Genomic DNA, 26,308 nt, shown 5'->3' on the forward strand with positions numbered 1-26,308 from the left:
TTGTGGATTCCATGTTGGAGTTAAGGGCCATAGGGATTGTTCTGTCAGAGCTGGTGATGTATCAGTAGCAGAAAATGCACATTGAAGATAGGAGTGTTAAAAAAGATTGCTTTTATAAAGAAATCAAATGCAAATTTAAACTTGGGGATTTATAATGCATGGAGTAAAGTAGCAATCTAAAAGAGATGGAATAATATTAGACTGTTTGTGCTGACTAACTTTTGTCAGCGACAAATTAATGACTGTTTCAGCACAGGAACTCAAATTTTTCTTCTTGTTCTGTAGATACAAAATGGATGGACATATAGTGATACAATCAATGAAAATACAAAGACTCATCCGTTATTGAGACCCTATAAAACGTTAACAGAAAGGGTAAGGGATTCTTGTGTGAGTTTTGTAATTGATAATAGGTTGTTGAGAACAGAGGTTGGAGAGGACAGGGTGTCAGAGGTATATAAGGAATTGATGGACTGGGAAGGTGCCCCGATAGGAGCAGTTAAGTGAAGGTGGGGGGAGGAGCTGGGGGGATGAGCTGGAGGCTGGGTTATGGGAGGAAGCTCTGAGGAGGATGAATGCGTCCTCCTTGTGCGCCCGGCTGAGTCTCATTCAATGTAAGGTAGCCCATAGGGTACATATGACGGTGGCTAGAATGAGTAGGTTCTTTGAGGGGGTGGAGGATAGGTGTGGGTGGTGTGCCGGGGGGGGGGGTAGTGAATCATGTTCACATGTTTTAGGCCTGCCCGAAGTTGCAGGGATTTGGTGGGGGTTCGCTGATGTGATGTCAGAGGTACTGAGGGTGAAGGTGGTTCCAAGTCCAGAATTGGCAATGTTTGGAGTGTCGGAAGACCCGGGAGTCCAGCGGTGCAAGCGGCCGATGTTTTGACATTTTCCTCTCTGGTAGCCCGGAGTCGGATCCTGTTGGGGTGGAGGAACTCGGAGCCTCCGAAACCGGAGGTATGGATGAGCAACCTCGCGGATTTCCTCAGTTTGGAGAAAATTACATTTGCCTTTAGGGGGTTGATAGAAGGATTCGCCTGGAGATGGAAACCATTCAGTGAGTTCGTCCAAGACAGCTAAGTCAGCAGGTTTAGTGGGGGGGAGGGGTGGGGGGGGGGGCGGTGTTAGGGTTAACAAGAAAAAGTGGAGGCAGAGAGGTGTGGGGGTGGGTGGTGGTAGGGAGGGTGGGCTGCAATAGTTGGTTACTCATTGAGTTACAATGTGATCTCCTGTTTGTTATCTTTTTAATCGTGGTTGTGTTTGATGTTTATTTATAAATGCCTTAATAAAAATAATTTTTTTAAAAAGATAATGGGTTGTTACTTCTGGTAGGTTCCATGGTTTTAGTTTGTTAGACCTCAGCAGTACTGCCATTAAACCTTGGCTCTGGCCAACCTGTACTTAAGTTCTGTTGAGATAAGTATGCATTCCATTCAAGAAAAATAATCCTTACCTGCTTTCGTTTTTCAATGGTTTGGCTTGGAAACGTGGTGTTCTACACCCAGTTGACCAAAATTAAGCGCCTCGAGAGACATGAACAGATGAGGAATTCTATTTTTCTTGATCATAACATCAAATGAGTTGCATGTTAACCGTTTTCTGATACACCTAGTAATGCAATAACTCATGACTTTGCACTAATTGAAGGATGTGGATTCTACTTTGATCAATAACACCAGAGCTTGAAGCATGTGTGCCAGTTCTTTACCCTTGAAATTGAATTGCTCGCTACGATTCATTGATAGGTATTTGATTATCATCAAACCGTCCTTCAAAACAGAAATATTTCAATTTTAAAAGTGCACTGCTTTCGGCAAGCGTTCAACTATTTTCTTTTTGACTGATGCTTGTTTTTATTATGACTGCCGATTTTTTAAAATGTCCCCATTGCTGTTATCCATCTTGTGATAATGATTTCTTGTTATTTGACATGCAGAATCCATGAGTTCATTGTACTTTGAAATTATGATTATACAGTGATAGCTACGGCTTTAAACTAACTTCAGTGACAGACTCCTCCTCTCTTCCCCACCCCGCCCCGTCTGCAATAAATTAGAGAGAATTAGACTGGTGTACGTTAAAGCAGGGTGTATGTTACATTATATATTTTTTGACAGCACTGCCATTAGTACAACACATCTTATGAATAGATTTTTTAAATCAACCAGTGTGTTTCTTTGGCATTAGTTTTCACTGATGATGTAAATCAAGTGGATTGAAAGCAGGATTAATCTATGCTCATTCACATTTTGTCTTTTGAGGCTTATTTTTGTTTTTTGCTAACAGTGTAATGGTATGGTATGGGCAAAATTGTGGCAGATGAAATTTAATGTAGCGTGAGGTTCTCCATTTTTGAGCAAAAAAGGATAAAGCAAGGTACTTTCTAAATGGGGAAGGGGTTAAGTACAGTGGATGTCCAAAGAGACTTGGGGGTGCATACGTCCTTGAAATGCCAGAAACAGGAGCAGAAAATAATCAAAAAGGCTAATGGAATGCTAGCTTTTCTATCTAGAGGATTGGAATATAAAGACACTGGGGTACTGCTTCAGCTATACAAAATATTGATTAGACCCCATTTGGAGTACTATGGGCAGTTCTGAGAACCACACCTTAAGAAGGATATTTTGGCTTTGGAGGGAGTTCATCATAGGTTCACAAAAATACAGGGGTTGAGTTACGAGGGGGGATTATTCAAATTAGACCTGTTTTCGCTAGACTTTAGAAGGTTAAGGGGTGATGTGATTGAAGTATTCAAGGTGTTAACGGTAAGGCAGGGCAGATAAAGATAAATTATTTCCACTGGTTGGAAATTTTAAAACTAGGGGTCATAGTCAAAACTTAGGGCTAGACCATTCAGAAGAGACGTTAGGAAGAACTTCTTCTCATTCACGGTGATAGAGGTTTGGAACTCTCTCCCATAAACATTATCGGTTGTAATTTTAAATCTCAGATCGATATTTGTTGAGCAAAGATATTAAGGGATAGGGGTTAAAGACAGGTATATGGAGTTAGGTCACAGATCAGCCATGATCTCATTGAATGGCGAGACAGGCTTGAGGGGCTGAATGACCTACTCCTGTTCCTGTATTCCTATTTTAAAAGCTTTAAGGTTGGAGATTGGGCTTTGTAGTGATGTTGGTTCCAGTGCTGTGATGGTCAATGGTTTAATTGATCTATGTTTGATTGCGAGAGTCTGGTAACTGATATGTGCTCACTGTGCTTGATTGGTTAAGCTTGGGTGTGCTCCAGAGCTAAAATAAACAAAACAAACCTTGAATAAAAACAGAAAGTGCTAGGAAGCTCAGCTGTGAGCTCTGTCTGAGCTCGGGAAAAGAGTGCTATGTACCTGAAAGGTTAACTCTTGTTTCTCTCTTCATAGATGCTGCCAGACCTGCAGAGCTTTTCCAGCATTTTCGATTTTTATTTCAGATTTCCAGTATCTGCAGTACTTTACTTTTATTAAAAGGACCTAGAGGCTTATCTGTAAGGATGAGTGCAGATTTTCTTATGATTGCAGCGATATTTTGAAAACACTTGACATTGAAGCCTGTTGCGCATTTAGAAACTAATGTCACAGATTATGATGTCAAATGTTTTTGAAGGTGTTTTGCTGACTTGTTGCACATGGGAGTGGATATATCCTGACAGGAAGATCAGATAGATTTTCTACTCTGTCAACGGAAAATTGATAAAGCTTGAGTTCTGTGGGCTATCTTTGCAGCTTCACTTTGGTTGCAACATAACCAGGGTATGAAGCACAGGTTGCAGAGAGAGGAGGTTCTTTGCAGAGGGAGGAGGTCGGCTCTCAACAGAAGGCCCTACTCACCAATGGTCATGAGGGAGAACTTCTTCGACCTCACCTTAGGCAAGAATAGCGTCTGACATGCCTACGATTCATCAAGGAAGTGGTCACTGAACCCATCTGCGCTCTTGCCTTCCAATGCACTGGTGGGTGGATGATGGGGTGTGGTGCATTGAGCATCGTGAGGGTTTGGCGGAGCATGGGAGCAGATATTTTCTGAAGATGAATTCACTCACATTGACCAACCTTTCGAGGTCATCAAATTTCTATAGCATAGCATGGCAAGGATGTCCCCGGGACCAGACTCCAGGAATTGACCTCTCTGGCTTCCCCCTCCCACTCCATCTACAACATGCACCTTGAGGGCCTCCTGCTCCTCTGTGGAAACATTTCTTCTCTTCTCCTTTGCATCTCCCGCACTAATGCCTACAGCGCCACATGGAAAAACCTGCAAGTTCCCTCTCCTGTCTCTTGCTCCATTTTATTGGAACCAATTCCTCCACTGCCCAGTTCAAGCTTCTGAGTAATGGGTGCGGTGTGCCTTGTAGAAGCTTCCTTTATGTGGAGGCTAACCGAAACACGTGCTCACTGTGTGTGCTGCTTGGCCTGTAGTAGAACAGTAGCTATCCCATCAATATGTTTGGGGCCAGGCTGCAGGTTGAAATCATTGAAATGAGGACAAAACATAAAATTAGCATGTGGTGTGCCTCAACTAGACTGGTTGCAAATTGTAACCACTGCACCTAAAAACAGTAATATCTGATTTTTCCCCAATTCTCTTGTTTGCAAACATTAACCACCTTATTTAATAAAATTACAGAGTTTCCTTAAATATTTCTAAATAAAGCTTTGTTCTGATTATTTTAAATGCATAAAAATGCTGGGGTAGAATATTACTGGTGGCGTTTTAGAATTCACTCAGAGATCAAGTTGCTGTGGTAACATTTATGCTGTAGTCTGGAGCTATGAATGATGTTGCTAGGGGCTGCAATATGCTTTTTATGGCTGCAGGATCGCACAATGGCCAGCACTGCTGCCTCACAGTGCCAGGAACCTGGGTTCAATTACAGACTGTGTAGACTTTGCACGTTCTTCCCTTGCCTGCGTGGGTTCCTTTGGGTGATCTGGTTTCCTTACGCAGTCTGAAGATGTGCAGGTTAGATGGATTAGCTTTGCTAAATTGCCCCTTCGTGTCCAAAGATTAGGTGGGGTTATGGGAATAAGGTGGAGAGTTGGCCTGGGTTGGGGTGTTCTTGGGACACTTGGAGGGCCGATGTAGACCTGATGGGCCGAATGGCCTCCTTCTGCACTGAAGGGGTTTTATGAATCTCTGCCGCTCTTAGAGCCTATTATTGGAACATGTTGGAAGGATTTGCAAGTTGATACTCAACCCATTTTGCTGTGTTATGAACATAGCAGATTCCCACCATCCTCTGGGTGAAAAGGTTTTTCCTCAAATTCCCTCTAAATCTCCTGCCGCTTACCTTAAATCTATGCAGCTGGTTATTAGCTCCTCAGCTAAGGTGAAAGCTACTTCCTATCTATGGCCCTCATAATTTTGAACATCTTGCTCAGCTCACACCCTCAGTCTTCTTTGTTCAATCACAGCTTATCCAGCCTCTCTTCATAGTTGAAACACTCCAGCCAGGCAACTTCCTGGTGAATCTCCTCTGCCCCCTTTCTAGTGCAATCACATCCTTCCTATAGTGTGGCGACCAGAACTGCACACAGTACCATTGCTGTGGCCTAACAGCTCGATCATAACCTCCCTGCTTTTATATTCTATCTAACAAGTCTTACAAACCAGGTTCAAGTCCAACAGGTTTGTTTCGAATCACGAGCTTTCGGAGCACTGCTCCTTCCTCAGTTGAAATTCGATTTGAAACAAACCTGTTGGACTTTAACCTGGTGTTGTAAGACTTCTTACTGTGCTCACCCCAGTCCAACGCCGGCATTTCCACATCATTTATATTCTATGCCTCAGCTAATAAAGGCACGTATCCCACATGTCTTCTGAGCCATTTTATCTACCTGTCCTGCTGCCTTTAGGGAGCTATGAAGCTGCACCCCAAGGCCCATCTGGTCCTCTGTACCTTCTAGAGTACGTTTTTTTTAAATTAATCAGCCTTTTTAAATACATCTTTTTAGGATCTCTTATTTTCGAATAAGAGTCAATGTCCGGTGGTGGGTTTAGATTGAGTTTACTACAAAACGTAGTTGGTACAAATTCAGATATAGAAAGAAACAAGGGACAGAGAAACACCCACTGCGGACTGACGGTCAAGCTTTCTTAAACTTGCATAATGTTGAAAACACCTCCACCCCCTCCCCATTGGCTTAGGAATCCTGAGTTGTGACTCTTGATTCATGCTCCATCGCTGCATTGTATAACAGTATTTTATTTCAGCATTTTATACCTGACATTTACACTTGTATCTAACTTACTGCCGGCTGTGCTTACATTGTTACATTATCACATTTGGCGTTTGGCTTTAAAAGCTGATGTGTCCCTCTGAAGATTCAATATTTTCCCAAATATTTTCAATGCTCTTTTTGACTTTGAGAATTCTTTACATGATGTTACTGGCTTGTGAACCAACCCCCTGCCACCCCTTACATTGGTTGGATACTTCTCAAAAGAGCCTGAAGCTTGATCACATGAAAATATTGCTTTCTGCAGTGCCTCAGTTGTTAATTACCTGAATTGTGATTGTAATTATAACATTTAATATTATACAGGATTCACTACTGGAATGTTCTGATGTTTACTGCGAAAAGTTCTCTTGGTAAAAATACTGTCTGTGTTTCCACTGTGATGCAATATCGTAACCTTCAAAACAAATTTTGAACTCCATATTTGGAGTCTTGAAAATGTAATGCATATTTATGAGAAATTTCCAAACATTCAAATTCACTCTGCACCTTTGCTGATGTGGTCTTAAGTAGATGACCTGAACAATTCTTCAAATACAGGAAAAAGAATTTTATCGGTGGCCGGCAAAGGAATCTTTCCGAGTCATCTTGGCTTTGAATTGGAACATTGAAAGGACAAAAGAGAGTGAGGCCATGATGCAGCACCTGGAAAGCGAGAAATTGCGCAAGGTTTCCCAGGTATAGCAACTCAATCTTCTGAATCTCTCCCTGGGACTTCCTTATGGTAGATTACGGAAACACCTCTTGGAGCTGTCTATTCAATCCAAAATTTCAGATACTGTTTAAGTGTGTTTCAGGCATTTATCGACAGAAATTTTATTTGAATGAATTATGAGGCAGCCAGAGGCTGTAATCTTGCCTGAATTATGTTTCCCACAACTTTTTCAATCTATAAGTCTCCATGCTAAACTCCACAACAGGTGGGGGAGGTAGGTCAGAGAAAAGTATAAGCAATCCAAGATTTTGACACCAGTCCTCTTTGGTCTTTTGTACGACAGGGAATTTCAGCGTCCACTGGTGGAGAGGCAGGAAACTTTATTAGCATACTGGATCTGGGAGCCCAGCTTAAACTTTATCGACATGGGCTGTGCTTTCCGTGGAGTCAAGGGCTACCTGCGCCACAAGGAGAGAATCATATGCAGCATCTCGGGGCCAGGAGAAGCGAGGGTATTCCTCCTGAATTCCCACAGCTTTGATCAATGAATTCCACCAGCCCCCTACCCCCGCAAGCCTGAATTAGTCTTCTCCTTCCATCCAGGTGATCGCGACTCCTTTCCGTTATCCCAGCAGCCATCTCCCCTCCCCAAATTCCTGGAACTGTGTCCAGCATTGGCCCACTGCCACTGATCTTTCTGCCCGACCAGCCAGTTAGTTTGACCATCTGCCTCCTGGAAAATAGAATAAACTGAGGATAGCGGTGTCCTGCCATTAAATTTGACAAGACCTCCTTGTTCCCAGCCTCAATGGGTTCTGTTTCCAGTTTCCGCTGTGCTCCCCGCACCTCCCTGTAAATGAAAGGGCCATGTTTTTTTTTTAATGTCACTGCATTGAAAACATTTCCATTTCATATCAATGATGTTAAGTACTACAAAAGCAGACATAGTTCAGGTACTTTTACTAAATATCCTGTTGGTCATAATTGGACAGGTGCTTCAATGTAAATGAGTCAAATTTAGAATGAAAATGATACAATTTGTGGTGATACTTTCCTGTATAATTTCTTGCAGATTTCAGGAGGATACACCCCTGTTCCCGTCAACTTGTCTAATGCCCTGCTCTCTAGGGAGAATCAGGTTAGTAACATTTAAGTGCACTTTCTCATAGGCTCCTCTTATATTTCTCTCTGGACACCATCTACCCACCACACACCTTCTCAAAAATAGCTCTATTCACAGCAGGCATCAGTTTGCACTACAATTTGGGCTTTCTTCACGATCAAGTTCAAGCAAAAGACTTGATGAGAAGTTTCCAAAAGAAAACACTTTGACTGGGCATCATTGGTATACATGTGAAAGCTAATGCTGTTTTTGGATGGTGTCACCAAGAGGCAGCATGCAGATGAGAAATAGGAGGGGCCAAGGAATGATCCTTGGAGACACCAGATGTAACGGGGCGTGAGTAGGAAGAGAAGCCATTGCAGGTGATTCTCTGGCTATGACCAGAGAATAAGAATGGAGCCAGGTTGGAGCAGTCCCATCCAGCGTTATAACAGTGAAGAGGCACTGGAAGAGGCTGGTGTGGTCAGCTATGTTAAAGGCTGCAGACCAGTTGAGAAGGTATAGTTTATCATTGTTGCAGTCACATTTGATGGCATTTCTGACTTTGATAAGAGTAATTTTGGTACTGTAGCGGGGCAGAAACATAATTGGACAAGTTCCAGGAAAGTTGGGCAGAAAATTGAAAGGTGACAGTGTGTTCGTGAAATTTGGAGAGAATTTGGGGCCTTAGATTGCTAGAGATGGAGGGGCAATGGGCTGATCTTTTGAGGATGATGAGGGAAGGGGAGGGGGACATATTGCCGTAACATATTAGCTATATGCGATGTGAATTGACAATGTTGAGGACCAATCAGTTGCCCTCGCAGAGAGTTAACTCATAATGCTAATTGAAGATAGCATTAGACAGGAAATCATGTGGTAAAGGAGCATGTGTGATTATAGAACAGTACAGCGCAGCACGGTAGCACAAGTGATTAGCACTGTGGCTTCACAGCACCAGGGTCCCAGGTTCGATTCCCTGCTGGGTCACTGTCTGTGTGGAGTCTGCACGTTCTCCCCGTGTCTGCGTGGGTTTCCTCCGGGTGTTCTGTTTCCTCCCACAGTCCAAAGACGTGCAGGTTAGGTGGATTGACCATGCTAAATTGCCCTTAGTGACCAATAAATGTTAGGAGGGGTTATTGGGTTACGGGGATAGGGTGGAAGTGAGGGCTTATGTGGGTCGGTGCAGACTCGATGGTCTGAATGGCCTCCTTCTGCACTGTATGATCTGTGTTCTGTGTGTTCTAGTACAGGCCCTTTGTGACTTTAATCTGCAGATAAATTGGGTGACTCAAATTAGTCGCAGTGCAATTGTGAGCAGCATGGTAGCACAACGGATAGCACAGTTGCTTCACAGCTCCAGAGTCCCAGGTTCGATTCCCGGCTTGGGTCACTGTCTGTGCGGAATCTGCACTTCCTCCCCATGTCTGCGTGGGTTTCCTCCGGGTGCTCCGGTTTCCTCCCACAGTCAAAAGATGTGCAAATTAGATAAATTGCCCTTGGTGTCCAAAAAGGTTAGGTTGAGTTACTGGGTTAAGTGGATAGGGTAGAGGCGTGGGCTTAAGTGGGGTGGTCTTTCCAAGGGCTGGTGCAGACTCGATGGGCCGAATGACCTCCTTCTGTACTGTGAATTCTATGATTCTATGAGGATTTACTGGAGTGCATACACGGTGGGTTGCTGGACCAGTATGTTGAGGAACCAACAAGGGAACAGGCCTTCTTGGACTGGGTGTTGTGCAATGAGAAAGGATTAGTTGGCAATCTAGTTGTGTGACAGCCCTTGGGGATGAATGATCATAATGTAATAGAATTCTTTATCAAGGTGAATAGTGAGGTAGTTGATTCTGAGACCAGGGTCCTGAACCTCAATAAAGGTAACTGTGATGGTATGAGGCATGAGCTGTCTATGACATGACTCGGAAACATTACTGAAAGGATTGATAGTGGACAGACAATGTCAGGCATTCAAGGAACGAAAAGTTGAACTCCAAAAGTTGTTTATTCCTATTTGGTGCCAGAGTAGAAAGGGAACTGTGGCCAAACCATGGCTTCTAAGGGAAATTAGAGATAGTATTAGATTCAAAGAAGAGGCATTCAAATTAGCAAGAAAAAGCAATAGACCTGAGGATTGGGAACAGTTTAAAACTCAGCAAAGAATCAGAGAATTTACAGTGCAGAAGGAGGCCATTCAACCCATCGAGTCTGCACCAGCCTTTGGAAAGAGCACGCCTCCACCCCATCCCAGTAACCCGACCTAACCTTTTTGGACACTAAGGGCAATTTAGCATTGCCAATCTACCTAACCTGCACATCTTTGGAATGTGGGAGGAAACCGGAGCACCCGGAGGAAACCCACGCAGACACAGGGAGAACGTGCAGACTCCACACAGACAGCCACCCAAGCCGGGAATCGAACCTGGGACCCTGGAGCTGTGAATCAACTGTGCTAACCACTGTGCTACCATGCTGCCTGTAAAGGCAGACCAAGGGATTGATTAAGAAAGGGAAAATACAATTTGAAACTAAACTAGCGGGGAACAAAAAAACTGACTGTAAAAGTTTCTATAGGTATGGAAAGAGAAAAAGATTAATAAAAACTAATGTATGCCCCTTACGGTCTGAAACGGGGGAATTCATAACCAGAACAAAGAAATGGCTGAGGAACTAAATTCATACTTTGCTTCTGTCTTCACAAAGGAAGACATGAATAATGTACTGGAAGTTCTGAGAAGCACAAGTTTTAGTGAGGAGCTGAAGGAAAATAGTATTAATAAAGAAATGGCTTGGAGGAAATTAATGGGATTGAAGGCGGACAAATCTCCAGAGCCTGATAATCTTCATCAAAAAGTACTTAAGGAACTGGCCCTAGAAATAGTGGCCGGGATTCTCCGACCCGCCGCCGGGTCGGAGAATCCCCGGAGGGGCGCGACAATCGCGTTCCAACGCCGGCTTCCCCATTCTCCGGCGCCATTTTTCGGGTGCCCACGGGATCGCTGCCACGCTGGTTGGAGACCGTTGACAGCAGCCCTCCCCCCAGCGAATCTCCGGGCCCCGATGGGCTGAGTGGCCGACGAGTTTGACTGAGTCCCGCCAGCGTGGATTACTCACCTCCCACACGGCGGGACCTGGAAGGTGAGTGTGCGGGGGCTGTCCTGGAGGGGGCAGCGGGGGATCGGACCCCAGGGGGGCCCCCATGGTGACTTGGCCCGTGATCGGGGCCTGCCGATCGGGCGAGCTGGTTTCATGGGGGCCTACTTTACTTCGCGCCGGGCCCCTGTAGGGCTCCGCCATATTGCCTGGGGGCCGGCGTGGAGAAGGGAACCCCCACGCATGCGCGGAAATACACCGGCCGTTCCTCTCATGCGTGATCTCGAGCGGGCCATTATGCACCGGCTGGAGCTGCGGGGACCACTCCGGCACCAACCTAGCCCCCTAGGAAGGTGAGAATTCCTCACTTTTGGGGGCCGTTGACTCCGGCATGGGGACATAGCCCCAGTATTAGAGAATCCCGCCCAGTAGATCCATTGGTGATCATTTTCCAAAATTCTTTGGACTTCTAGAATGGTTCTTACAGACTGGAGGGTAGCAAATGTAACCCCGTTATTCAGAAAGTGAGGGATAGAGAACTATAGACCAGTGAGCCTAACGTCGCTAGTAAGGAAGTTGCTAGAGTCAGTTTTCAAGGTTTTCACAGCACAGCATTTGGAAAGCAGTGGTGTAATCAGACAAAGTCAGCATGGATTTATGAAAGGAAAATCATGCTTAACAAATCTTCTAGAATTCTTTGAAGATGTAACTCATGGAGTTGACCAGGGAGAACCAGTGGTGTTTATTTAGACTTTAAGAAGGCTTTCGACAAGGTCTCACATAGCAGATTAATATGTAAAGTTAAAGCGCATGGAATTACGGGTATTGTCTTGAGATAGATAGAAAGCTGGTCAGCAGACAGGAAGCAAAAAGTTTGAATAAATGGGTATTTTTCTGATTGGCAGGCAATGACTAGTGGGGTACCACAGGGATCTGTGCTAGGACCCCAAATATTCACATTATATATTAAGTGATTTGGACGAGGGAACTAAATGTATTATCTCCAAACTTGCAGATGATACAAAGTTGGGTGGGAAGGTGAGCTGTGAGGAGGATGCAGAGATGCTTCAGTGGGATTTGGACAGGCTGAGTGAGTGGGCACATTGTAGCCACTTAAAATGGCTAACTCCCGATTTAAAATGGCGAACGGCAAAGGCTGATGGGAAAGCCAGCCAACAGGACAAAAACGAGTAGCTGCAGGTTGACTGTGTATTTACCTCTGGAAAGGCCAGACAAGATCGATACCAGCAACCATCAGCATTACAAAATACCAGCCACCTGCATATTAATGAGCAATCCCCGGGAACAATAAGCAACATTTAGACACACAAAGCAAAACCAGACTCTTCGGCGCCAGCAGAAGCCTACACAAAGGGAGGTGAACGACCACCTCAAGACCGCCCATCAATCAGGGAACCGCTCCAGCATTGGAGAAAACTGAACCAAGTGATTGGGACAAAGCCCAATCACTTGGAACCAGGTACAGGGTCCGCCCCGAAAGCCCAATCACTTGGAACCAGGTACAGGGTCCGCCCCGAAAGGCTAGAAGCCCCTGGGGACTATAAGGATCAAGCCCAAGTTCAAATCGTTCTTCTTGACCGGGTCACTCAGCAACGCGAACCAACCCTTGACAGTGACCGGTCCAGCCACCGCTGATATCCAGTAAGTCTTACTTCAACGCTCGCAACGAGATAGGCGCTCCTAGCTACCAATCTGTACCAACTTCGAATCCCGCAGGCTCAGAACCCGAACAAAAGGCCATTTGTTTCCCTGACCTGGTGGGCCAGTTCCAAGTTAAGTATTGGCCTGTTAGCCGTAGAAGTAGCTTAGACGTAGAATTTGTACATGAGTAGTGATTACTGTGTATAATAAATGTGCTTTGATTTAAATCTTACTAAGCGGTGTATTGGATTATTAATCATTACTCGGACTTGAACCACGTGGCGGTATCATAAAGATACCTGGCGACTCAAGAGCAAAGGTGATAAAACAGAGCAATTAAACTAAGGCAAAAGTTAGCAACAAGCACATGCATGGCAGATGCAGGATAATGTGGATAAATGTGAGGTTATCCGCTTCAATTACAAAAATAGGAAGGCGGATTATTATTTGAATGTGTGTAAATTTAGAGAGGTGGGTACTCAGTGAGACCTTGGTGTCCTCGTGCATCAGTCGCTGAAAGTAAGCGCTCTGGTATAGCAGTTAATAATGCAAATGATATGTTGGCCTTCATAGCGGGAGGATTGGAGTATAGGAATAGAGATGTTGTACTGCAATTGTATAGGGCATTGGTGAAGCCACACCTGGAATATTGTGTGCAGTTTTGCTGTCCTTATCTGAGGAAGAATGTTCTTGCTTTGGAAGCAGTGCAACAAAGATTTACCAAGCTGATTCCTGGGATGATGGGACTGTCATATGTGAGACTAAGAAGGTTAGGATTATATCCATTATATTCACTGGAGTTTAGAAGAGTGAGAGGGGATCACATAGAAAACTCTAACAGGATTAGACAGGGTAGATTCAGAAAGAATGTTCCCGATGGTGGGGGAGTCCAGAATTAGGGGTCATAGTTTGAGGATAAGGGGTAAACCTTTTAGGACTGAGGTGAGGAGAAATGTCTTCACCCACAGAATGGTGAATCTGTGAAATTCACTACCACAGAAAGTAGTTGATGCCAAAACGTTGTGTAATTTCAAGAAGGAATTAGATATAGCTCTTGGGGCTCAAGGGAAAGTTGGATGAGGGTATTGAACTTGATGATCAGCCATGATCATAATGAATGACGGAGCAGGCTTGAAGAGCCGAATGGCCTCCTCCTGCTTCTATTTTCTATGTTACTATGTTCTTATGGGTGGCTTGACCCCCCCCCCCCCTTCTAAAGTATGAATAACAGGACTACATCAAAAGTAAACAGTACAAATTTCTCAATTATTCATGGCTCGATTGTTTTGGATCCTCTCTTGGCGGTAGAACTATTCAAATAGTTTGAGCTTCCAGATTTAACTATTTGGATTTGCTATTATTAATCATTTTCTTGTTCTTCTACTTATGATATTTGGGTCGAGTGAAAATTGCAGATAATGGAATGAAGAACACTGGACGTGTTTTAATTTTTCTAATTTTTATCTTGAATCAATATCGTCCAGAATAATGTAATGATCATTTTGGTGCACGACAAGCTTTATGAAGGTCTTTTCACAAGTTTTCTTCAAAGCAAATCCCATTAATTTCATTTATCTTGTATTCATTTTTCGACATAAAAGAAACATATTTGTAAACTATGCCAAACTAGATCTAACAACTCTGGTCTTTACTAGTTCTTCTGATTAATACATTTATTTTAATCACTGAACAATTCTTTGTCAGACAGTTCCACACTGTTTTAATGAATAACTTCTGTTCCATTCAGTTTTAATTAATATCTTCAATTCCTCTCTCTGACCATGCATACTTTTAAACATTTTCTTTTAAACTCTCAACCCACCAAAATTTATAATAAATCTAATGAAACCTTTTTTTGTTCTTGGTGATCGATGGCCTAGGCAATGACAGAACTTATGGCAGAAAACTACTACAACATATGGGCCAAAAAGAGAAAGGCAGAATTAGAAAGCAAAGGTGAGTCTTACTGAAGATATTTGTGTACTTGGTGATGAGACCTGAATCTCTTTGTGAGACAAGGGCCAGGATGTGGTGCGCCCCCCCCCCCGCCCCCCCCCGCCCCGCCTCTCCCCCACACACACGGCGGGTTTTGCAATGGCAGAGGCGGATCGGCCATCGGCAGGATGCTCCGGATCCACCGAAGTCAATGGCTATTTGCAGCGCTTGCCAGCCGTGAGGGGGAAGGTCTTTTTCGGCGCGACTGGAAGATCCAGCCAGTGGGAAGGGCTGGAAAATCCTGGTGTAGGAATTCAAGGAATTGCATGATGTGGAGATGCCGGCGTTGGACTGGTGTGAGCACAGTAAGAAGTCTTACAACATCCGGTTAAGGAATTGCATGGTATTGTTGTAGGTTTGTTGCTATACTGTCAAGTCATGTAATCAAACATTATACATGACAATTTCATTAATGACTTACTTGGAAGCAAAATAATAAATTCGTAACTACTTGATCAAGAAATTCCATTGTGTAATTCTCAGCCTGAAGCATTTCGGTGTTGCAGACCCAAGTGAAATGGAGGAGCAGGAGTAGGCCACTCGGCCCCATGAGCCTGCTCCGCCATTCAATAAGATTCTGACTGATCCGATTGCAACCTCAACTCCACATTCCTGCCTACTTCTGATAACCTTTCACCCTTTAATATCTACAATCTATCTAGCTCAGTCTAAAAAATATTCAATGATTCTGCTTCTACTGCCTTTTGAGGAAGGGAGTTCTAAAGACTCGCAACCCTCTGAGAGCAAAAGAAATCTCCTAATTTCCGTCTTAAATGGGTGACCCCTTATTTTTTAAACAGTGACTCCCTAGTTTTAGATTTGCCCACAAGAGGAAACATCCTCTCCACAGCCACCCTGTCAAGCCCCTTCAGGATCTTGAAGGTTTCAATTAAATCGCCTCTTTCTCTTCTAAACTCTAGTGCATACAAGCCTAGCCTGTCCTATCTTTCCTCATAAGACAACCTGCCGATTCCTGGTATTAGTATGGTAAACCTTCTCTGAACTGCTTCCAATGCATTTTCATCTTTCCTTAAATAAGGAAACCGAAACTGTACACAGTGCTCCAGATTTGATTTGATTTGATTTTGTTTATTGTCACGTGTACCAAGGTACAGTGAAAAGTATTTTTCCGTGAGCAGCTCAACAGATCATTCAGTACACTAACTGAAAATAAAAGAAAATACATAATAGGGCATCACAAGGTACACAATGTAACTCCATAAACACCATGAATATCTCAACCAATACCTAATGAATGATATGATTGACCATTTCTTTCATTGCAATTTGTGTGAGTGTGCTTTGTGAAAATTGACTGCTACGACTACAGTTGAAATATACTAAACTGGCCGCATAACCTTTGGTGTCATCATGAGGTTTGGTTTTGAGAGTTGCTGCATAAATGCAAGCTTTTTTTCCTTGTTGCAGTCCATTAGGTTTTCCGTATTTAGTTTTGCGGAATCGTATTAATAAATTGTCAAGAAGAAGGTATTCTTGCTTAGTTTTTGCAGGTAAAGTATTTGGAAAATAAGTCATGATCATTATGCCAAAGTAACTACCACAGTATTTCCAACTTGTCAATTTGTGATAGATGGCGGCAGCCAAACCTCACTTATGCCCTATGATACTTTGACTGCAAAGGAAAAAGCCCGAGATCGGGACAAGGCTCATGAACTCTTCAAGTTCCTCCAAGTAAATGGCTACGCAGTATCCAGGTAATAGATGTGTTCTTCCTACATGTCACAACCAAACAAATCAAAATTGAAAGCATAATTTGCTTCTGTTGATTGTTGCATATGATAACTCTACAAGTTGATAGGCTAATCTTTGCTAAAATGTTAAATATAGAAGCAGTAATTGTTATATTGGACAACATTAATAAAATAATATGAGAGGAAATTTCCAATGGTGCTGGAACTCTGATATGCACAGAAAATGTTGGAAACACTCAAGTGGTCTGGCAGCATTTGTAGAGAGAGAAAAGCAGTGTAACACTTCAGGTCGATGACCCTTCGTCATGACTCTGATGAAGGATTGTTGACCTGAAACATTAAGCTGAATTTATCATTAAACCTTGGAAGCCTGACATCAGGACCATATGTGGGTCACATGTGAGCACATGGCCTCAGCCTACTGTAGCCATCTGGGATGGCCACTTCCAGAATACAAAATGGATGCTCGCAATGAATGTAGGGAACTATGGACAATGTTAAGGAAGCAAGCAGGCACAGAACCTGTCTGCGTATTGAGAAGGCAGCTCACAGACAAGACTAAAACTGTAGGTCAATTAACATATTGATGGCCCATCTCCGGGAACAAAGGAAAGACACTCAAGCAACCGATACAGCTCCAGATAATCCGGCGCCAGTTCCCCAAACTGAAAGCGTAAACAAAGCCAGGCCAATGGCCACCTAGAACACGCCCCGCCATCAGGGCACCCACCTCTTTATTGGTCAAGATCGCTACCAGTGATCAAGATACGGCCCAATTAATTGGGGCCAAGTTCAAGGCCCGCCCAAAAGCGCGAAGCCCCTCCGGGTATAAGAAGAAACCCCCGAGAGAGAATCACTCTCTCGGACTTGGCTCTCAAAGCAGAGAGACCTGTCCACCAGCTGCACCAGAAGCAAGTAAGTCCAAGGTCAACACTCGCTACCAGACAGACGACCTTAGCTGTTCTCCTGTACCTCTTCAAACCCAACAACCTCAGATCCGAACAACAGCCATTGTTCCTCTGACAGAGAGGGCACCCAAAGCTAAGTATAGGCGTTAGCGTAAGAGATAGTTTAGTTTGTAGTACTTTGTGCATGAGTAGATATTACTGTGTGTAAATAAATAGTATTGACTTTGAACTAACTAACTGGCTCTTTGATCAGTATTCGGGTTTGAACCTTGTGGCGATATCGAGAGATACCTAGCGACTCTAAAGCAAACATAATAGGATTAAGGAAAGCGACCACATTGATCGCCATATTTATAACCAGAGAAACAGAGCAACACTACCCACCGGAATAACCTTACATGAGGCACTACCTAACTGGCTGTCTTAGCTTCCACCATTCAATTGAGGATGAAAAGGAACAAAGAGCCCAATAGGAAAGCTTTAGGCAATATTCAGCCCCCTGGGGAGAGCTGAGCACTGGTGGAGAAGGGGGAGACCTAGGAGTTACCACAAAATGGAGACACTCACAAAGGCCTCCCTGTACAATGCTAGTTGATGACGAAGTGGAGTGTGGATCCGTCTTAAAGAATGCCTGAAGCTATTCCTGAACTCCCATGTGCTGTATAGCATTTCTGCTGCTCCCAGTTAATTCAGCCCAGCTAGAATAGTCCCTGCAGAAATTCTCATGCTGCTCTGGGAAAGTTACAGCATTAGGGGAAAAATTATTCTTGACCTAAAATTTGGCTGAATTGCCCATCTGCCTCTGGAGTGGGCTGCCGATTCGAATGTCAGCCTGCTCCTGTAAAACCTACTTGGAACTGGTACAGCATCCGGGAGCTGTCCTGACACTCGCCAATCAGAATTTCTCTACACCCTCCGCCTCTGAACCCACCTCCATCTCTGGCAAAATTCAGCCCAGTCTATTTCTCTCTCTAGTGATGTTTCCTGAGTATTTTCAGCTTTCACCAATGATTAAACATTATTGAGAATACTAGGGTTAGGAGTTGCATAGCCCAACAGTTTGACCTGATATTGTGTTTACAGAGGCCTGAAGGATATGGAATTAGACTCCTCTTCTTTTGAGAAGCGATTTGCTTACAAATTCTTAGTAAAGGTTCTACACTGTGTCGACTCAGCTCAGGAGTTTATTGCACATTTAGGTAAGTGACAACAATATTTATACCACTAATTCTCAACCAAAACCACTTCTTAATGCTTAAAACTGTATATGAAATCACAAAATACTAATGCATTTTGGCTGTAACAGAAATATTCGTCTTGTAGATAGCACGGATTCACTATTAAAAATGTTCTATATAACTCAACATGCAAATTGCCATACAAATCTGATGCCCTCAACTTGGGCAGCACGGTAGCATTGTGGATAGCACAATTGCTTCACAGCTCCAGGGTCCCAGGTTCGATTTCCCGCTGGGTCACTGTCTGTGCAGAGTCTGCACGTCCTCCCCGTGTGTGCGTGGGTTTCCTCTAGGTGCTCCGGTTTCCTCCCACAGTCCAAAGATGTGCAGGTTAGGTAGATTGGCCATGATAAATTGGCCTTAGTGTCCAAAATTGCCCTTAGTGTTAGGTGGGGTTACTGGGTTATGGGGATAGGGTGCAGGTGTTGACCTTGGTTAGGGTGCTCTTTCCAAGAGCCGGTGCAGACTCGACGGGCTGAATCGCCTCCTTCGGCACTGTAAATTCTATGATAATCTATGATTTCTAATTCAATATTCTGTATGAAACACATTACACCAGCCGGTTGCAGGCAAAAAACTATATACCATTTTCCATCTGCTCTGGCAGATAAAATGCGGACAATCATAACAGCCGGTCCATATTTAAACACGGCTAGACAACTGCTTGCTGCCTGTTAAACTTTCTTTGTGGGACATCCCAAAGGACTGTTTCTTTTGGCCACACATTGAGAGTAAAAAGCTTTGCCCCGATCCAATGCCCTGTTGTCTTCTCCTGTTAGGGTGAGTTTTATGGCTCTTGCTCAGGTCATTCTGTTAAAACTAGTTTCAGGAGACTTCCGGGTGCGGTGATGACCAGCTGAGTTGCACGTTTCGGCAGCTCCCGGTGAAACGGACTTTTGGGCTCTTGATAGGAGCCCCAACGGCAATTTTGACGGCTAAAAACACTGTGCGGTAAACCAGAAGGGAATCCCCCCTGGATACGGATGAAAAAAGGAGGAGAAAGTGGCCGGATTACAGTGGATCCTTTAGAACAGCGGCAAGGAAGGCAAGCAAAAACCAAGATGGCGTCGGAAGGTGGCAGTTTAACATGGGGCCCTGAACAAAAAGAGTTCTTGAAATGCTGCGTGGAAGAGCTCAAAAAGGAAATGAAGAAAGAGCTGTTGGCCCCGATACTACAGGCGATCGAAGGGCTAAAGGAGGAACAAAAGACCCAGGAGCGGGAGCTTCGGGTCGTGAAGGCAAAGGCAGCCGAGAATGAGGACGACATACAGGGCCTGGTGGTGAAGACGGAGACGCATGAGGCACATCAGAAACGATGTGTGGAAAGGTTAGAGGCACTGGAGAACAACGCAAGGAGGAACAACCTGAGGATTCTTGGTCTTCCTGAAGGTGTGGAGGGAGCGGACGTCGGGGCATATGTGAGCACGATGCTGCACTCGTTAATGGGAGCGGAGGCCCTGGCGGGTCCGTTGGAGGTGGAGGGAGCATACCGAGTGATGGCGCGAGGGCCGAGAGCAGGAGAAATTCCCAGAGCCATAGTGGTGTGATTCCTCCGTTTTAAAGATAGAGAAATGGTCCTTAGATGGGCAAAGAAAACTCGGAGCAGTAAATGGGAGAACGCGGTGATCCGCGTTTATCAAGACTGGAGTGCGGAGGTGGCGAGAAGGAGGGCGAGCTTTAATCGGGCCAAGGCGGTGCTTCATAAAAAGAAGATAAAATTTGGAATGCTGCAACCGGCAAGACTGTGGGTCACATATCGAGGGAGGCACCACTACTTTGAGACGGCGGATGAAGCGTGGACTTTTATTGTGGAAGAAAAACTGGAATGAGCGGGTTATTAAAAAGAACGTTTGAACAAAGTGGTGGGGTGAATGTGGGGGGCAAAGAGGGGGGTTAAAAAGGGGGGAAAGAGGAGTTTTATGTACTAATCCTGCGATGTGGTAACTTTTCTCTCTTCCACAGGTGGTGATGGGGGGAGGAGGGGAGGTGGAGGAGATGGGGCGTGGCCATTGGGGGCGGGGCCAAGGGAGAAGCGCGGGCTTGGTTCCGCGCTATGATAATTATGGCGGGAATAGAGAAGCAGGAAGAAGGGGGCGTCGCACGTTGCGAGCCGCGGTCACGGGGGGAAGCCGAGGTCGGCCAGAGTTTGCTGACTTCTGGGAGCAACATGGGGGGAGTAATTACGCTAGCGGGGGATCTAGCGGGGGGGGCGGTGGGAGGGGGGAATTACTGGGTTGCTGCTGCTGGGGAGAGGGGGGAGCTGGTATGGGAGGGGATGGGCGGGGGGGGCACCGCCTGGGGGAGATACAGCTGCGTGGGAACCGGGTGAGGAGCTGGAAAAAGGGGATGGCTAATCGACAAGGGGGGGGGGGGGAGGGGGTAGGAAGCCCCCCAACCCGGCTGATCACGTGGAACGTGAGAGGGCTGAACGGGCCGTTAAAGAGGGCACGGGTACTCGCACACCTTAAGAAACTTAAGGCAGATGTGGTTATGTTACAGGAAACGCACCTGAAACTGATAGACCAGGTTAGGCTACGCAAAGGATGGGTGGGGCAGGTGTTCCATTCGGGGCTAGATGCGAAAAACAGGGGGGTGGCTTTATTAGTGGGGAAGCGGGTAATGTTCGAGGCAAAGACTATAGTGGCGGATAACGGGGGCAGATACGTGATGGTGAGTGGCAAACTGCAGGGGGAGACGGTGGTTTTGGTAAACGTATATGCCCCGAACTGGGATGATGCCAATTTTATGAGGCGGATGCTAGGACGCATTCCGGACCTAGAGATGGGAAAGCTGATAATGGGGGGTGATTTTAATACGGTGTTGGAACCAGGGCTGGATAGGTCGAAGTCCAGGACTGGAAGGAGGCCGGCAGCAGCCAAGGTACTTAAAGATTTTATGGAGCAGATTGGAGGTGTAGACCCGTGGAGATTTAGCAGACCTAGGAGTAAGGAGTTCTCGTTTTTCTCCTATGTCCATAAAGTCTACTCGCGAATAGACTTTTTTGTGCTGGGAAGGGCGTTGATCCCGAAGGTGAGGGGAACGGAGTATACGGCTATAGCCATTTCGGATCACGCTCCACACTGGGTAGACTTGGAGATAGGGGAGGAAACAGGAGGGCGCCCACCCTGGAGAATGGACATGGGACTAATGGCAGATGAGGGGGTGTGTCTAAGGGTGAGGGGGTGCATTGAAAAGTACTTGGAACTCAATGATAATGGGGAGGTCCAGGTGGGAGTGGTCTGGGAGGCGTTGAAGGCGGTGGTTAGAGGGGAGCTGATATCAATAAGGGCACATAAAGGGAAGCAGGAGAGTAAGGAACGGGAGCGGTTGCTGCAAGAACTTTTGAGGGTGGACAGACAATATGCGGAAGCACCGGAGGAGGGACTGTACAGGGAAAGGCAAAGGCTACATGTAGAATTTGACTTGCTGACTACGGGCACTGCAGAGGCACAATGGAGGAAGGCACAGGGTGTACAGTACGAATATGGGGAGAAGGCGAGCAGGTTGCTGGCACACCAATTGAGGAAAAGGGGAGCAGCGAGGGAAATAGAGGGAGTGAGGGATGAGGAAGGAGAGATGGAGCGGGGAGCGGAGAGAGTGAATGGAGTGTTCAAGACATTTTATAAAAAGTTATATGAAGCTCAACCCCCGGATGGGAGGGAGAGAATGATGGGCTTCTTGGATCGGCTGGAATTTCCCAAGGTGGAAGAGCAGGAAAGGGTGGGACTGGGAGCACAGATCGAGGTAGAAGAAGTGGTGAAAGGAATTAGGAGCATGCAGGCGGGAAAGGCCCCGGGACCAGATGGGTTCCCAGTCGAATTCTATAGAAAATATGTGGACTTGCTCGCCCCGGTATTGACGAGGACCTTTAATGAGGCAAAGAAAAGGGGACAACTGCCCCCGACTATGTCTGAAGCAACGATATCGCTTCTCTTAAAGAAGGAAAAGGACCCGCTACAATGCGGGTCCTATAGACCTATTTCCCTCCTAAATGTAGATGCCAAGATCCTGGCCAAGGTAATGGCAATGAGAATAGAGGAATGTGTCCCGGGGGTGGTCCACGAGGACCAAACTGGGTTTGTGAAGGGGAGACAGCTGAACACGAATATACGGAGGCTGTTAGGGGTAATGATGATGGCCCCACCAGAGGGGGAAACGGAGATAGTAGTGGCGATGGATGCCGAGAAAGCATTTGATAGAGTGGAGTGGGATTATTTGTGGGAGGTGTTGAGGAGATTTGGTTTTGGAGAGGGGTATGTTAGATGGGTGAGCTGTTGTATAGGGCCCCGATGGCGAGCGTGGTCACGAACGGACGGGGATCTGCATATTTTCGGCTCCATAGAGGGACAAGGCAGGGATGCCCTCTGTCCCCATAATTGTTTGCACTGGCGATTGAGCCCCTGGCGATAGCGTTGAGGGGTTCCAAGAAGTGGAGGGGAGTACTTAGAGGAGGAGAAGAACACCGGGTATCTTTGTATGCAGACGATTTGCTACTATACGTGGCCGACCCAGCGGAGGGGATGCCAGAAATAATGCGGATACTTGGGGAGTTTGGGGATTTTTCAGGGTATAAATTGAACATGGGGAAAAGTGAGTTGTTTGTGGTGCATCCAGGGGAGCAGAGTAGAGAAATAGAGGACCTACCGTTGAGGAAGGTAACAGGGGACTTTTGTTACCTGGGGATCCAGATAGCCAAGAATTGGGGCACATTGCATAGGTTAAATTTAACGCGGTTGGTGGAACAAATGGAGGAGGATTTTAAGAGATGGGATATGGTATCCCTGTCACTGGCAGGGAGGGTGCAGGCGGTTAAGATGGTGGTCCTCCCGAGATTCCTCTTTGTGTTTCAGTGCCTCCCGGTGGTGATCACGAAGGCTTTTTTTGAAAGGATTGAAAAGAGCATCATGGGTTTTGTGTGGGCCGGGAAGACCCCGAGAGTGAGGAAGGGATTCTTACAGCGTAGCAGGGATAGGGGGGGCTGGCACTACCGAGCCTAAGTGAGTATTATTGGGCCGCTAATATTTCAATGGTGAGTAAGTGGATGGGAGAGGAGGTGGGAGCAGCGTGGAAGAGATTAGAGAGGGCATCCTGTAGGGGGACTAGCCTACAGGCTATGGTGACAGCCCCATTGCCGTTCTCACCGAGGAACTACACCACAAGCCCGGTGGTGGTGGCTACACTGAAGATTTGGGGACAGTGGAGACGGCATAGGGGAAACACTGGAGCCTTGGGGGGGTCCCCGATAAGAAACAACCATAGGTTTGCCCCGGGGGGAATGGATGGGGGATATGGAATGTGGCAAAGAGCAGGAATAACGCAACTGAAAGATCTGTTTGTGGATGGGAAGTTCGCGAGTCTGGGAGCGCTGACCGAGAAATATGGGTTGCCCCAAGGGAATGCATTCAGGTATATGCAACTGAGGGCTTTTGCGAGGCAACAGGTGAGGGAATTCCCGCAGCTCCCGACACAAGAGGTGCAGGACAGAGTGATCTCAAAGACATGGGTGGGGGATGCTAAGGTGTCAGATATATATAGGGAAATGAGGGACGAAGGGGAGACTATGGTAGATGAACTAAAAGGGAAATGGGAAGAAGAGCTGGGGGAGGAGATCGAGGAGGGGCTGTGGGCAGATGCCCTAAGCAGGGTAAACTCGTCGTCCTCGTGTGCCAGGCTAAGCCTGATTCAGTTTAAGGTATCACACAGGGCGCATATGACTGGAGCACGGCTCAGTAAATTTTTGGGGTGGAGGATAGGTGTGCGAGGTGCTTGAGAAGCCCAGCGAATCACACCCATATGTTTTGGTCATGCCCAGCACTACAGGGGTTTTGGATGGGGGTGACAAAGGTGCATTCAAAAGTAGTGGGGGTCCGGGTCGAACCAAGCTGGGGGTTGGCTATATTTGGGGTTGCACAAGAGCCGGGAGTGCAGGAGGCGAGAGAGGCCGATGTTTTGGCCTTTGCATCCCTAGTAGCCCGGCGCAGGATATTGTTAATGTGGAAAGAAGCCAGGCCCCCGGGGGTGGAGACCTGGATAAATGACATGGCAGGGTTTATAAAGCTAGAGCGGATTAAGTTTGTTCTAAGGGGGTCGGCTCAAGGGTTCACCAGGCGGTGGCAACCGTTCGTCGAATACCTCGCAGAAAGATAGATGGAATGGAAAAAAGAAGGCAGCAGCAGCAGCCCAGGATCGGGGGAGGAGGAGGAACCAGAAGGACTCTCAGGGTTCTCAATATATACTGTATAATATGTATAGGTCGTTGCGACAGATAATTATATATTGGACTGTTAAATTATATTTTTGGAGAGTGTTACTTGTGATAAGGCAGTTGCTAATTAGGGTTAGTTTTCATTTTTGTTATTTATTATTTATTCATTTTTTTGTTTATAAAATAGGTCATTGTTATTTGTGTTGTTATAATATTGTGTAAAGGATGCACAATGTACTGTGTTGGTTGACCAAAAATTTTCAATAAAATATTTATTTTAAAAAAAACTAGTTTCAGAACATCCTCAAGGTCTGTTGTGCATTGGTTTAATCAAAAAATGAACTCCATCGACCTTGGGGGAGTGTGCTGTCTGCAAGTTAAAATGAGAATGGTCAGCACTTGATTGAAGTAAACTGGGGGGATTTGAATTGTTGTCCTCCAGTGACAGGGTAAGATTTAAGTTGTCCCCTCAGTTTTTACTGGGAAACTGAGAGACCTATCTCCAAATGTATGTGTGCATACCAATGCCAGTGATTGGTTTGAAACACTAAAAATATAAAATTGAACTGAACTTAGTAAGTAGATCATTAATTTATTGATATTGCACCTTTAACGTGGTATGAAATGCTTTCTGTTTAAGCCACTGAGCGTTTGTTTTGCAAATTTTTTGTTTGAAATAGAATTTTCCCCATCTTTTCTTCTCCAAATAGGCACATAATTCTTCTTGAAACATCAAGAACGAGGAGGGTGTACAGAATTATTCTCTATGATTAATGATTCTTCAATGAAATTATAAAATGCTTGACTGTAATCTGAGAATACAATTTAATTAGTAGATTGTCAATTACTGAGGACAAACGGCTCTCTTTCACTCCCTGTTGAAAGGAATTTGATGTTGTAGCTTTTTTTTAACATGGGACAGTTGAATACACCTGGTTGCGAGCGAATGCTGGCAAATCAGGGCCCTGGTAGTTTTGCTGCATATCTAATTAGAAGGAGATGGACCAGGCAAACTCTACATCCCATATCTCCTTCTGGTTTAGGGGCTGGTTTAGCACATGGCTAAATTGCTGGCTTTGAAAGCAGACCAAGGCAGGCCAGCAGCACGGTTCAATCCCCGTACCAGCCTTCCCGAACAGGCGCCGGAATGTAGCGACTAGGGGCTTTTCACAGTAACTTCATTTGAAGCCTACTTGTGACAATAAGCAATTTTCATTTCATTTTTCATTTCATTTCTGCACTGTAAATTCTAAGATAATCTATGATAATCTATGATTTCATTTTCATTTCTCTTTGAGGAAGTAGCTGGCCTCGGTTTGACTTCAGAAACTTGCCACCTGGGGAATATCTTTCAGGGACTATTGTTTACAATACCTGTCTGCAGAGACCTTGAGTACTTTAACGTTCCTACATATGTTGTGCAACGGAAGCTAAGCTTTTGAGCTGATGGGTGAAATTTATTTTCGTGTGACTCCATTTCAAAAGTTACCTGAATCTGACCCACTCTTT

The 26,308-nt window shown here is 45.4% G+C and overlaps 1 protein-coding gene across 1 annotated transcript in view; it reads left to right on the top strand.

Moving 5' to 3' along the window:
• Positions 1–26,308, top strand: part of ryr3 (ryanodine receptor 3) — a 593,334-nt gene that overhangs the window by 363,169 nt on the left and 203,857 nt on the right. Inside the window, 6 exon segments of the mRNA XM_072484927.1 lie at positions 286–375; positions 6,776–6,913; positions 7,963–8,028; positions 14,622–14,697; positions 16,328–16,451; positions 18,440–18,555. Of these exon segments, the coding sequence (XP_072341028.1) occupies positions 286–375; positions 6,776–6,913; positions 7,963–8,028; positions 14,622–14,697; positions 16,328–16,451; positions 18,440–18,555 (610 nt within the window).

Source organism: Scyliorhinus torazame, chromosome 2 (assembly GCF_047496885.1).
Source record: "Scyliorhinus torazame isolate Kashiwa2021f chromosome 2, sScyTor2.1, whole genome shotgun sequence".
NCBI classification, from domain to species: Eukaryota; Metazoa; Chordata; class Chondrichthyes; order Carcharhiniformes; family Scyliorhinidae; genus Scyliorhinus; species Scyliorhinus torazame.